The following is a 12,710-nucleotide window of genomic DNA, read 5'->3' on the forward strand; positions in this document are numbered from 1 at the left end:
ACCATGCAACACATGGAACTCATAATCTACTATAATAAAACGCACCCTCAACGTTCTGAAGACAACGTTCTGAAGTCACTCAGTCACTCCCTGAAGGGTTCATGGATTCATGGTGGTGAAGCCACAACACTGACCATGTCTCTCTGCCCCGCCCTCGCATGACGGACCAATTAGAAAAAACACCCTCAACATTCTGAAACACAAAGGACCATCACAACACCGTTCCCAGGCAACACTAGGCAACATAAGACGGACCAATCAGAGGAAACTACGTGACAATAAGGGAGGAGCATTCCCCAGCAGAATGGCTCATTATCTGTGCAGCACGGAGAGCACAGAACCACCGCTGGAACGAGAGAAGAATATTCCTGCTGTGGGTATGTGCAAAAATAGACCGGGGGGAGGGGAGAGAAATTTTTAAATGCCTAATGCCAGTACTGAAGAGTGCCAGAGGGCCCATAGCAAAGACTATATTTGGGATCGCTTGACATGGAGTCAGAGGAGCCGGAAAACAACGAGCCCGTCACCATCTGGGACGTGGGCGAACAGGACAAGCTGCGGCCCAGCTGGAAGGATTACCCGCGACCCAGCCAGCAGCAAACAGCGACCAAGGAAAGGTCTAGAAATCGCTGGAGACTGGCTGCCAAACTAACGAAACAACCGCACACCGACACACCACCTCCATCATTCAAAAGGCATCCACTCTTTCTTCAACAGAAATGCAAACTAATAATACAAAACAAAGAATACCCGTTTTTTCACGCAGCTACAGGTAACTCTCCACCCCCTTCCTCTTCCCCTTTTGCCAAAGCGGCCGTGCCCAACCATCCCCAGCCTCAGGCAAGCCGTTTCCCACCTCGGGGATTCCCCGAGTACCCGGAAAAAGACGGCGCAGCTTCCCACAGCGCATGTTCCAGCATTCCCCTGCAGCCGGCCTGAAATGGACCGAACATACCGGATCACCACCCAATGGCCCGAGACCGTGCTCCTCTCCCTTCCGCCAACTTAAATCAACCATCCCCATCCTCAGGCAAGCCGTCACCCACCTCCAGGATGCCCAGAACCCCAGCCCAACGGAAAAAGACGGCGCTGCTTCCCACAGCACATTTCTCTTCCAGTGTTCCCCTACAGCAGCCCTGAAATGGCCAAAAAATACCGACAGACCAAGAACGTGCTCCTCTACCTTCCGCCCATCTAAAACAACACTGCTGCCTCAGTACAACACAAAAAAAAAACACCGGAAAAAACAATCCACCACTCAGCAAAGGCTGACCCCCTCTACAACCACATTTACATTTCACCAACAGAAAGACCCCCCTCCACAAACCTCCTTGACAGACAAAACCACACACACACAATACAACAGACACACACCCTCAAAGCCACACACCAATCCATCACACTTTGCCAGCATAGCACAGCACATCCCCCAACCCCCCAAGCAAAAAAACAAAACAAAACAAAAAAAGACACACATCAACAACCTGCACACACACCCCACCCTCACACACTCACACACACACACACACACAAAATAACTCTGTGACACATACACACACACACACAAAAAAAAACCCACATGCTAGCGCCCGTTTCATTGGTTTCGGAAACGGGCCTTTTTTACTAGTATTCTCTATAAGTTGCGCTGGTTGACACGCCCATGGCCTGCTGATATGTATGCCTCCCTCACAATTATGCATCAAGCGATCTTGGCTTATATTTTATAGGCTAGTGCTTAGAACTTATGTGCGTAAATGCTGTTTATTGGCATCTGTCTACACAGGGAAGTGAAAGTATTCTGTAAACTATACAGGTACTTGGCTCCTAAAGGCAGCAGGTTACAGAGTGAGGTGAACAGTCTCTCTGCAATGGTGTTTGGGTTTGCAGTTTGTTGTCTCTCCTCAGGCAAGTTATTGTTCCCTCACAATGCCTTGGGAAGTGTCAGTCTGACTAGAAGGATTTAACTCTTCAGTGACTGTAGGGAATGCAAGTTCCGGTAGGTCTGCCTAGGCAGCCTGCAGGGGTAGGTGAAAGGGTTATAAAGGGATTCTTCTGGCTAGCTAATTCTGCAGTTGGGCTTGTGGCACCAGAGAGCTCTGTTTACCAGTACTTTGCATTAAAATGCAAGTATAAAGCCTTATTCTTGGATAGGATTTCTTGTATCTTGCCTCTAAAAGTAAAAAATCAGCCACAATTTTCAAAATAACTAGAACTGTCCTAGCCCTTTCCCAAAAGCTGTCACAGGCTGATGATACAATAGGCTACCTGAACCTATAAAAACTGATGTTATCATTAGTCGGCAGTGTCATCCACTGTACCACAATCAAACTGTCAGTGAGGTGACTGATTTTACTAAGATGATGTCATCAGTGCTACTTGTAGCACATTGATGTCATCACTGCTGTGATTGGTTGCTCTGCAATGATGTCATTAGGGCCATTGCTGCTCAGATCCAGGAGGGAGATTTTGGATTTCTGACAAAGAATATAAGAACATAAGAGCTGCCATACTGGGTTAGGTCAAGGGTCCATGAAGCCCAATATCCTGCCTCTAACAGTGACCAATACAAGTCACAAGAACCTGGCAGGATCCCAAAATCTAGTGAGATCTCATGCTACTTCCCCCAGTGATAAGAACTGGCTTTTCCAAGTCTACTGTAATAATGGTTTATCAACTGTTCCTTCAGGAACTTGTCCAGACCTATTTTAAGCCCCACTGTGCAAACTGCTTTCACTATTTAGTTATTTATTAGGATTTTTTACCGCCTTTTTGAAAGAATTCACTCAAGGCAGTGTACAGTAAGAATAAAACATAAGCAACAGACAATTACAGCAGTAAAAATATTCAAATAACAATACAAAGTGTGACATTGTATACTACTTACTATATCTTCAGGCAACAAATTCCTTGTCTCTTCCCTGCCTCCCACCCGAGTCTTATATTCCGCTATCTCCTCTTTCAAATTCAAAGCAGATTCTAGTCCAAGAGATCAGTTAGAGCTGGGCAGTGGCATTCCTAGGGGGGCTGACACCCGGGGCGGATCGCCGATGCGCCCCGCCCCCCCCGGAACAGCGCGACACCCTCCCCGGTGAACCCCTGATCCCCCGGTGAAAGAACCCCCCGGGTGCACGCCGCTGGGGGGGGGGGGGGGTGCCGCGCGCCTGCCGGCTCTTCGTTTTCATGCTCCCTCTGCCCGGGAACAAGAAGTAACCTGTTCCGGGGCAAGGGGAGCATGAAAACGAAGAGCCGACAGGTGCGCGGCACCCCCCCAGCGGCGTGCACCCAGGGCAGACTGCCCCCACTGCCCCCCCCCCTTGGTACGCCACTGGAGCTGGGATCACACATTATCCCCCCAATTCTATAAAAAGTCACTAAAAACTGTGTGCGCAAATTTGGGTGCGTGCCCAATTGAATGAGCCAATTAGCACTAATTGACTTCTTAACAAGCAATTATTGGTGCTAATTGGATTTAATAAAAATGTATACACATAGGTCCAAAAAGGGGCATGGCCATAGGAGGGTCATGGGTGGATCGGGGTCTTCCCACAATTTATGCACATTATTATAGAATAACGAGGATCTGTGCCTAATTTAGGCGAGAAGATTTATATCAAGATTTCATTGAATAGCACCAAGTGCTATGTTTTTTTCAGTGCCAATTTTTTAGGTGCCATGTATAGACTTTAGTCCTATATAATTACATAGTTATAAATCTTCCAACTGATCTTAAATATAAATTATATACCTGGACTCTCGCTCTTCTGTTTTAAATCTTTCTTTGAGACATTTTTCCCTTTTTCGTCGGCAGCTGAAGAGAGGGCTAATGGACGATTGTGAGCCCCCCCCCCCCAAGGCCTCTCAGTCAATCACAGCATGTTTAGCTGACACCATTGAGAGCTAAATGTGCTGTGATTGGCTGAGAGAGACCTGGAGGAGCACCCTTGAAGAAAAGCTCGGCCTGCTTGTCAGGGACGTCCTTCTAAAGTGCCTAACATGGACGTCCTTCACTAAACCAAAAAAGGACGACCCTGACGAGCAGGACGGGCTTTTCTTCAAGGATGCTCGATTATGCCCCTCCTCCAGGTCTCTTTCAGCCAATCACAGCACGTTTAGCTCTCACTGGTGTCAGTTGTGATTGGCTGAGAGGCCATGGGGGGGCCTCACAATAGTCCATTAGCCCTCTCTTCAGCTGCCGATGAGGAAGGGAAAAATGTCTCAAAGGAAGATTTAAAACAGAAGAGTGACAGTAAAAATTAAGAAGTATGACGTCCTTTTTTTTGTTGTTGTTTTGAGTGAAGGACGTCCAAAAAGGACGTCTTTTTGGAGTGGGTTTTTATTATTATTATAAGTGAAGGACGTCCAAAAAGAACATCTTTGGAGTGGGGGTTTTTTACAAATGAAGGACGTCCAAAAAGGACGTCCCTGATGACATTTTTTTTCTTCCGATTCTTTCCTTTGCCCCAACGAGAAGTGTAGACCTCCCATTAGATTTTCCACGGTTAGGCAATCGGAAAACTGTAGTGCATCTCATTACAATACGATTTATACACATTGGGGTACTAATTTACTCATCTGCACTCTGTTTTCGTTAACTGCTACTGTGATCGGAAAATGGCTCAGAGAAGCATTTAGTGCATGCCACAGTTTACTACTTACTCGTTAATGGCTCATTAAGTTTAGTGCATCTGGCCCCAAGGAAACAGTATTAATTATGGGTATCCTGACAATATAACAGGCTGGGTGGGCCCTGAGGCAGGGCCGCCGAGAGACTGAACCGGGCCTGGGGCAGGGCTGCTGCCCACTGGATCGCGGCCGCCGCCCCTTGGATAGCTGCCGCCCCCCCACCCCACAATCGTCACCGCTGCCCCCCCCCCACCAGATCGCTGCCACAATTGAAATGCCTTGTTGACTGGCGGGGATCCCGAGGCCCCGCCAGCAGAAGATGCCTTTCTCCAGCGCTGCTTTTCTGCTGATTGCCTGCCCCTGTGGCTGCTTTTTCTCTCAGGGCATGCTCGGTTTCAAAATTGAGGATGCGCGCCTGAGAGGAAAAACAGCCGCTCAGCTGAGCAGAAGAGCAGCACTGGAGGTGCTGCTCTGAGTCTTCCCCAGCCTCCAAGGGGGGCCCTGCCGCGGCACCAGAGTTTTTTCTCTGCTGCTCCTGTTGGGACGCGATCACTCAGGTCCCGTTAAGAACAGGATAGAGAGAGAGACCCCGGCACTGGCCCCCCTTGGAGGCCCAGGCCCAGGGACTTTTTTCCCTCCCACCCCCACCCCCTCTCGGCGACCCTGCCCTGAAGACTGGGTTGAAATCCAGTGTCCTATATACAGTGATGCAAAACCAGGACTGGATCAGCCTGGTTCCTGACAGCTTGACGTCTGGCCTCACTCACCACACATCACCTCTGCAACACAAGTGCAGTTATGCAGAGCCGTTAAACCACAAATGCATCATATCCTTCACAACTTAGGGAGAGATATGTGAAGTTGTGTCTCCAGTGCTGTAAACAGCTAACATTGCACAGCCATTGATTCAGCTCATGCTCAGAAGAATGCTTAAATATTAGTCCAAATTATATACAGCGCTGCATCTGAGAAGTGGCTGCACAAGACCTTTCTTTTAATCTGAATTGAGGGGGGGGGGTGCTGTTTTTTTTTCTCACTGTGTACTGAGTCACTCAGTTTCCTGCTCAGAAACACCCTGGCACAACTCTGAAAATGGTGAAAGCACCTTAGGACTAGCAGAAGCCACAGCCACTTCCTCTCTCACATCAGAGGAGGAGGAGGCAGCGGCTTCTTCCTGTCTTGCTTCCCCACAATACTCCCTTTTAAGGCAAAAAGGAGAAAAAAAAAAAAAGAACCCTTCCACAGCCTCCCCTCCTCCTCCCTGAGTGTTCAGTTTGTGTGAACTGCTCTACTGGGTCCAACTAGCCCAGAGCCCAAACTCTGCCCATGAGGATATGTGTAGGGCTGCCTTTTTCCAGCAGCCACTGTTTAGGGATGCACTGAAGCCAATGGGGACATCCTTGAATGCTGTCTTTAATAACCTTTTATTGGCTCTCCAGTACCTTACAGCAACTCCTGGGGAGAGGTGGGGTGAATGAAGCACAGGAGAAATCATGAAGTGAATGAACCTTTGCTTTGAGGACAGTAAGCAGAAACACAGGAACACTGGTCATCAGCTCAGGGCTGTACTGAGGCAGGAGAAGGGCTCTTCCGAATACACTCTAAGAATCCCTGCATCATGCTGTATAACACAGAAGACCTCTCAGCCAGGGGCGTAGCCAGACCTCAATGTTTGGGGGGTCCGGAGCCCAAAGTTGGGGGGGGGGGCACAGTTTGGCCTGCCTCCCTGCCGCAACCCCTGCCCCACTGCAACTCCACATACCTTGGCTGGTGAGGGTCCCCAACCCCTGCCAGCTGAAGCTTTTCTCCAGTGCTGTTGTCTGCGCATTGCCTGCCCTGCTTCCCCTCACGTTGCATGCATGTTTGGTTTTTGCGCTTGCTCAGTTTCACTAAAACCAAGCATGCACACGACGTGAGGGGAAGCAGAGTAGGCAATGCACAGAGAACAGTGCTGGAGAAAGGCTTCAGTTGGTGGGGGGTGGGGACCCCTGCCAGCCAAACCAGGGTCCAATTTGGGGGGCCCAGGCTCCCAAGGCACCCCATAGCTATGCTACTGCTCTCAGCACTCACTGCCTCAGCTGGTCCTACCATCCGTATATGTGTACGAATATGTTGTGCTTTTTTGTCTGTTTCTCCCTATCCCTCTATGTTTCTGTCTCTTCCCCTCTCCCGTCCTACCTTGGAAAGTGGTAACACCATGAAGGCCCCTCCTCCACTGGCCTCTACGATCATGGCTAGGAACTTGGGGTTGACGGCACAGAAGTTGCTGTCCCATGTGGTCTGTGAGATTCTGATGTCATCATAGCACTGGTCCGCCTTCACCGGCTGCCCGTACACATGCCGGAACTTGCTGGATCGCACCACCTTCCTACTCATTGCAGCTGTATGACAGGGTGGTTCCAGGAGAGATGGAAAACAGATTAGATGGATGGATGGATGGATAGATTAATGAAAGGGTAGATGGGTGGCTGGAAGGAGAGATGATGCATAGTGAATGGATGGAAGGATGGATGTATAACTCTATTGTTAACACAATATATAGATCAGTAGTGCCCCAGGGCACCACAGCAAACTCACAGGGGAGCCCAGAGCCAGTGCTAGACATGATGGGTCCCAGGGCAGATGCTAGGGATGGGGCCCCAAAGCTTGCTTGCAGACCATCTCTATTTCAAATTCAGGCAGGTTTGGGACCACCTGTAACATGGGGGCCCAGGGCAATTGACCTATTTGCTCACCCCTAACGCCAGCCTGGGAGAGCCAGAGCATATTTTAAGACCCCTTTAAAATTGTGACACCCATAGAAGGGCTGGCGGGGATGCCCAAGCCCCGCTAGCTGAAGCAGTTCACTGCCAAACCCCCAAGCTCCATGCTGCCTGATGAAGTTGGCGGCATGCTTCAGCCGCTGACATTGGCACTCCTGTACATGCTCAGCTTGGGGCTCGGGCAGCAGACTGCTTTAACTGGTGGGGTTGGTCATCCTCGCCAGCAAAGATAGGAGTCCATGCCACTGCAGGGGGCAGGGGGAGAAGAAGACCTGAAAGGAAATGTGTGGCCTAGGGGCACCATGAAAAATGACTTAAACACTAATAGCGTCATGAACTGAGAAAGTTTGGGAACCACTGACATAGGTAATAGAGATAAGATAGCTATCGTATAATGCAGTTTAAGAATCTGACTATGGGTCCTTCCACAATTTCAAATTTCTACCCGATCTCAAATCTTTCATTCATTTCCAAGCTTACCAAATCTATTGTTTTTGAACAGTTAGGACATTTTGTTGATCAAACCAATATGTTACATCCTAATCAAGCAGGATTCAGACAAGGTCACAGTATGGAAACAGCTCTTGTTGGGATTACTAATTGTATACAGTATCGTGATAAATCTGTAGTGATGATTTCATTGGGCTTACGTGCAGCATTTAATCTTGTTGATCATAACCTTCTTTTGAATCGACTGTATGATGTAGGCGTTGCTGACGTAGCCTTAAAATGGATCAAGTCTTACCTTATAGGTAGATCTTGCGCTCTTTTATTAAAAGACTCATACTGTAGGCCTTTTTCATTCTCATGTGGTGTCCCTCATGCATCATTACTAGCACCACTTCTATTTAATATTTGTCGTCCCCCTTCTTACTTTGATTCAATTACGTGGTCTAACTCCATATGTTTACACAGATGACATTCAAATTCTCTTTAGTATAGACATTAATTCCTCTCTAGAAATCAATTCTCTGAACAGAAAACTTATTCAGATCACCCTTTGGCTAATTGTCAATAGACTTAAATAGATTTAAACTCAGCCCGGAAAAATCATGTGGTATTCTTTTTTCATGGAAAGGGACTACTGATCTGCAAGTCCCACTTGAGATAGCTGGCACCATATTTACTCTCCAGCAGACAGTGAAGGTTTAGGGGTCATTTTGGATCAATATCTAGATTGTCAGGATCATATTACTAATATCATTCAACGATGTTATTATAAACTAAAAAATGATTTGCTCAGTGAGAAATCTTTTTACAAAATCGGCACTGAAAAACCATGCATTTGGCGTGATTCTATAAATTACGCCTAAAGTTAGGCATAGTTTATAGAATATGCTCACGCGCCATTCTAGCAACTAAAATTTAGGTGCACCCATTTAGGCCACCTAAAACCAGGCCTAAATACCTATGCCTAAGTTAGGCGCAGAATGGGTGTATTCCATAATAGTGCACATCATTTTTTGAAACGCCCACAACCCACTCATTCCACGCCCATGGCCATGCCCCCTTTTGACTGCGTGCACTAGAATTTATGCACACCGTGTTATAGAATCAGTCTAGAAATTCCTTCTTACCAAATTATAGGACTTTAGTGTTACAGGCCTCACTTTGTAGAATAGTTTGCCACAACTTATCTGTGAGGAATGTTCATTAGATATTTTTAAAAAGAAGTTGAAAACTTTTTGATTCAATAATGCTTTTAATATTTAATTTAATTTTTGTGGATGTCTAGGTGGGTCTGAGTGGGTCACTGTCAAAGCACTGTATAAACATAAACGTATTACTTTTACTATTTTGCTATCTCTTTCCTATTTGTAAATGGAGTACTTTTCAATTTTCAATTTTGTACAGTACCTAGAAAGGCTACTGATTTGGCAGTACATCATGGACTAATAAACTTAAAACTTAATATAGATAATGTGTACTGGAGCAGAGGTTTCCAAACTTGTCCTGGGGGGACTCTCAGTCAGTCAGGTTTTCAGGATATCCACAATGAATATTCATGATATCGATTTGCATGTGCTGCCTCCATTGCATGCAAGTTCATTAATATTCACACTACAACAAATATGTAATAGATTAGTGGTTCTCAACCTGCCCTGGCAGATCTCCAGCTTGTTGTGTTTTCAGGATATTTGCAGTGACTATTCATGAGAGATATGCAGGGGAGACAATGTATGTATATCTATCTTATGAATATTCATTGTGGTCCTGAAAACCTGACTGGCTGGGAGGCTGCAATAGATAATACCATAGACATAGCAGCGAAAGTTTTGATGGCTATTCAAAGCAAGGAAGGAATGGAAAAATGATCTAGGGTCCCTCCTGCCCCTCCATAACCCCACCTTGTGTAACAGCACATAATTTGCGAGAGGACTGCCTCTTTTGCCACTTGCAGCATTGCTATTACCCCCATCCCTTGGTTCCGCGGAATCTTAGCGGAGATTGGGTGGTGCCACCGGCAATTGGGAAACAAAATGGGGACTGGGCAGACTTCTACGGTCTATGCCCTGATTGTGTCTGAATAGATAGGGATGGGCTGGAGTGTAAATTTTAAGGGGCTTCGACATTAGCTTCAGAACTTAGTACAAGAACAGTGCTGGGTAGACTTCTACGGTCTGTGCCCTGAGAAAGGCAAGGACAAATCAAACTTGGGTATACGTCTGTGGTATCACGTACCATGTAAAATGAGTTTATCTTGATGGACAGACTGGATGGACCGTACAGGTCTTTATCTGCCATCATTTACTATGTTACTATGTTATCCCATCCATGCTTCTGCTTTCATTGCAAAGGGAGTGTATCCTCTATACAGGGTTACCTGTTTCTGAGGGCAGTAGGCATGTTGAGCTTTTCTCTGTGATGAAATTTGTGCTTACCACACTAGAGCAAGGGCAAGGTATAACTGGGAAACGTGGGGAAATGCAGCCCCTAGGGTCTCCAGAGCCCCCTCTTCCTATAGGAGAGTCAGAGTATTGGGTCTCTGTGCAGGAGCCTGACATTTCTGTTTCACTGGTTACATAGGCTGAGTGAGGATTCACTGCCGCTTAGACTTTATGGATAATGCAGATTATAAATTTGTTAAATACATAAATAAATAAACACACTGCAGCTAAGAAGCACTCTGACAGTATGATCAGAAGTCTCAAGCTCTTTCCGTTATCCCTCACTCTGTCTCTCTCTGGGTTCCTCTTTCTGATTCCACCATGCAAATGTGACGGCCTCTTTCTTGAACAAATCCCTCTAATGACAAACCTTTCTCACACTGATTGAATCTTTCCCACCCCACAGTAACCCCCTGTAAAGTGTTTCTTATCAGAGTTTTGCTTTTCTAAAAAGCTCCTTCTCTTTACCAGACCTCTGCATAAACTCCCAGCCCACAGGCCAGAGCAGAAGGAGCTGCAGGGATTTATATCCTCTCCGGGGAGGGGAGAAATGCCATCACTTTCTTACAGAGAGGAAGAATTATGGCTTCCACTCCAGAACACACAAAACTTTTGGCCAGTACAGCTGAGAGGTCAACCTCTTCTCGCAATCCCATCCTTCCCAAGGTGGAAGAACCTCACCGCCTTCACTACAGGATGGCAAATCGATAAGGGTTCTCTCTCCCAGAGACCCCAGTTTTTAGCTTCCTTATATACCCCCTCACAGCTTTACTCATATGAGGCTTCTGAATCAGGTCGATACATTTTTTTTCATGGACTCTGTATGGAGAAGCAATGAGAAGCACTATCCATTGCCAAGACTCCCTCCCCCCCAACACACTTACCTTTATATTACTTCTCATACCACCCTGGAAGTCTTCCCCCTCCCCAACCACTGCTTGTTGCTACTGGGGAAAATATCAAGCATGTGTGTGTCCTTACCCCCAACAACTTCCCCTATTGTTTCTTCTCAAGGGAAGCAGGACAGTGGTTGTAATGTCCTGTCCCTCCCCCCTCCCTCTGCTCTAACCAGAACCTATATGTGGGCACAGCAGGAAGTAAGAAATAATTCTAACATAAAACAACTGTCTTGTAACATCTCAGTGTTCCTGGAATTGCCTGATTCCCGAGGCTCTCACACTGGTATTCTGGAGATCAGTGCCTGGGGAGCAAACTTTGTGCTTGGATTCTTCTGCCTGGATATTTTTCTGGCTATTCCCTGCCCCATCATCACTAGAGATAACCCATGGAGGGCAGCAGTGCCGAAAGGAAGGTCTGCCTGGAAAGCAGACAGATATCTATCTACAGAAGCAGCAGCAGACGAAATAGAAAAAGAAATACACTGAAAGTGGCTGTCCCCATCTGTGTGTCTCTGTGACTGTCACTGTGTACGTGACATATTTATGTATGTCAATGTTCATATCTTTTGAGTGAGCTTCTGGATATGTCCATGTGCACGGTTATGGGAATGTCTATGTGTCTATTAAATGCACGCCAACGACGATCAAACCACTAGTCTTGTGATAGTTCCTTGAAAGATGTGAGTGAGCCTTAGCTGCAGGTCACAGAAAGTGAATCTATACAGACTCAAGAGAGTGTTAGAAAGGTGTAAGCGGCAGATCCGCCTGTATTGGCCACCCAGGTGACACAGAAAGAGGTCTGGTCCCTGGAGCACAACGCAGACTGGGTCTCACCTGGCAGAGATGAGGTGCTCTGAAGCTTTGCAGCAGGAGCGGTGAGGATGCAGGGAGGCAGTGGTGAGATGCAGATGCTGATGCTGCTTGCACGGTGAATGAAGGAGGGATGCGGCTGTGCTGTGTCTTTAAGAGAGGACCGCGCCCCTGGCAGCAGGGAGGGAGGCTCTTAAAGAGGCAGTGCTAATCAGTTACGAGAAGAGCTCTAGTGTAGGCTCCCTGATGTGACTAAAGCCCATGCATGCAATGGGACAAAATCAGATCAGGCTGCTTCAGTCCCAAGCTAATCTCTCTGCTACTAGTTTTCTGAGTGCCACGACTCACATAGGCAGGCCAGCAGCATTATCCCATAACAGCCTTTTACATAGATCTCTTGTTTGTCAGAATAAGGAAAGGCCATTATGTAAGGGGAACCAGGCTAATGGGGGGCTATTACCTAAGGGAGACAAGAGACCCCTGTCCACTCCAACCTCTCAGGACCAGTGGAAGGGTATAATATGTAACCGCTTTGATTTTAACTACAGAAAGGCAGTATATCAAATTCTACCCCCTTTCCCAAAAAAGAAAACAAAATAGACACCCCAGGGCCAATTTTCAGCCTTGCATTCCCCTCCTCAATTATCTTTCATTCTCCTAACCTATCCACCTCTTCCCTGAGATTTTCATAATTAATCTCAACAATCATGATTATACCAACCTCACCC

General features: G+C 46.9%; 1 protein-coding gene across 2 annotated transcripts in view; it reads right to left on the reverse strand.

Moving 5' to 3' along the window:
- Window positions 1-12,107, reverse strand: part of LOC115473962 (coronin-1A-like) — a 166,306-nt gene extending 154,199 nt beyond the window's left edge. The window contains exons 1-2 of one of the 2 annotated variants that reach the window (XM_030209192.1): window positions 12,007-12,107; window positions 6,802-7,004 (exon numbers count right to left, since the gene is read on the reverse strand). In XM_030209192.1, the coding sequence (XP_030065052.1) occupies window positions 6,802-6,999 (198 nt within the window). In that variant the 5' untranslated portion in view covers window positions 7,000-7,004; window positions 12,007-12,107. Of the gene's footprint in view, window positions 1-6,801; window positions 7,005-11,157; window positions 11,232-12,006 lie in introns of those variants that run through there. The other variant, XM_030209193.1, reaches the window with a different exon arrangement.
- Between the last annotated feature and the right edge of the window lie 603 nt (window positions 12,108-12,710).

The sequence above is a fragment of the Microcaecilia unicolor genome, chromosome 7 (assembly GCF_901765095.1).
Source record: "Microcaecilia unicolor chromosome 7, aMicUni1.1, whole genome shotgun sequence".
In the NCBI taxonomy this organism is placed as follows: domain Eukaryota; kingdom Metazoa; phylum Chordata; class Amphibia; order Gymnophiona; family Siphonopidae; genus Microcaecilia; species Microcaecilia unicolor.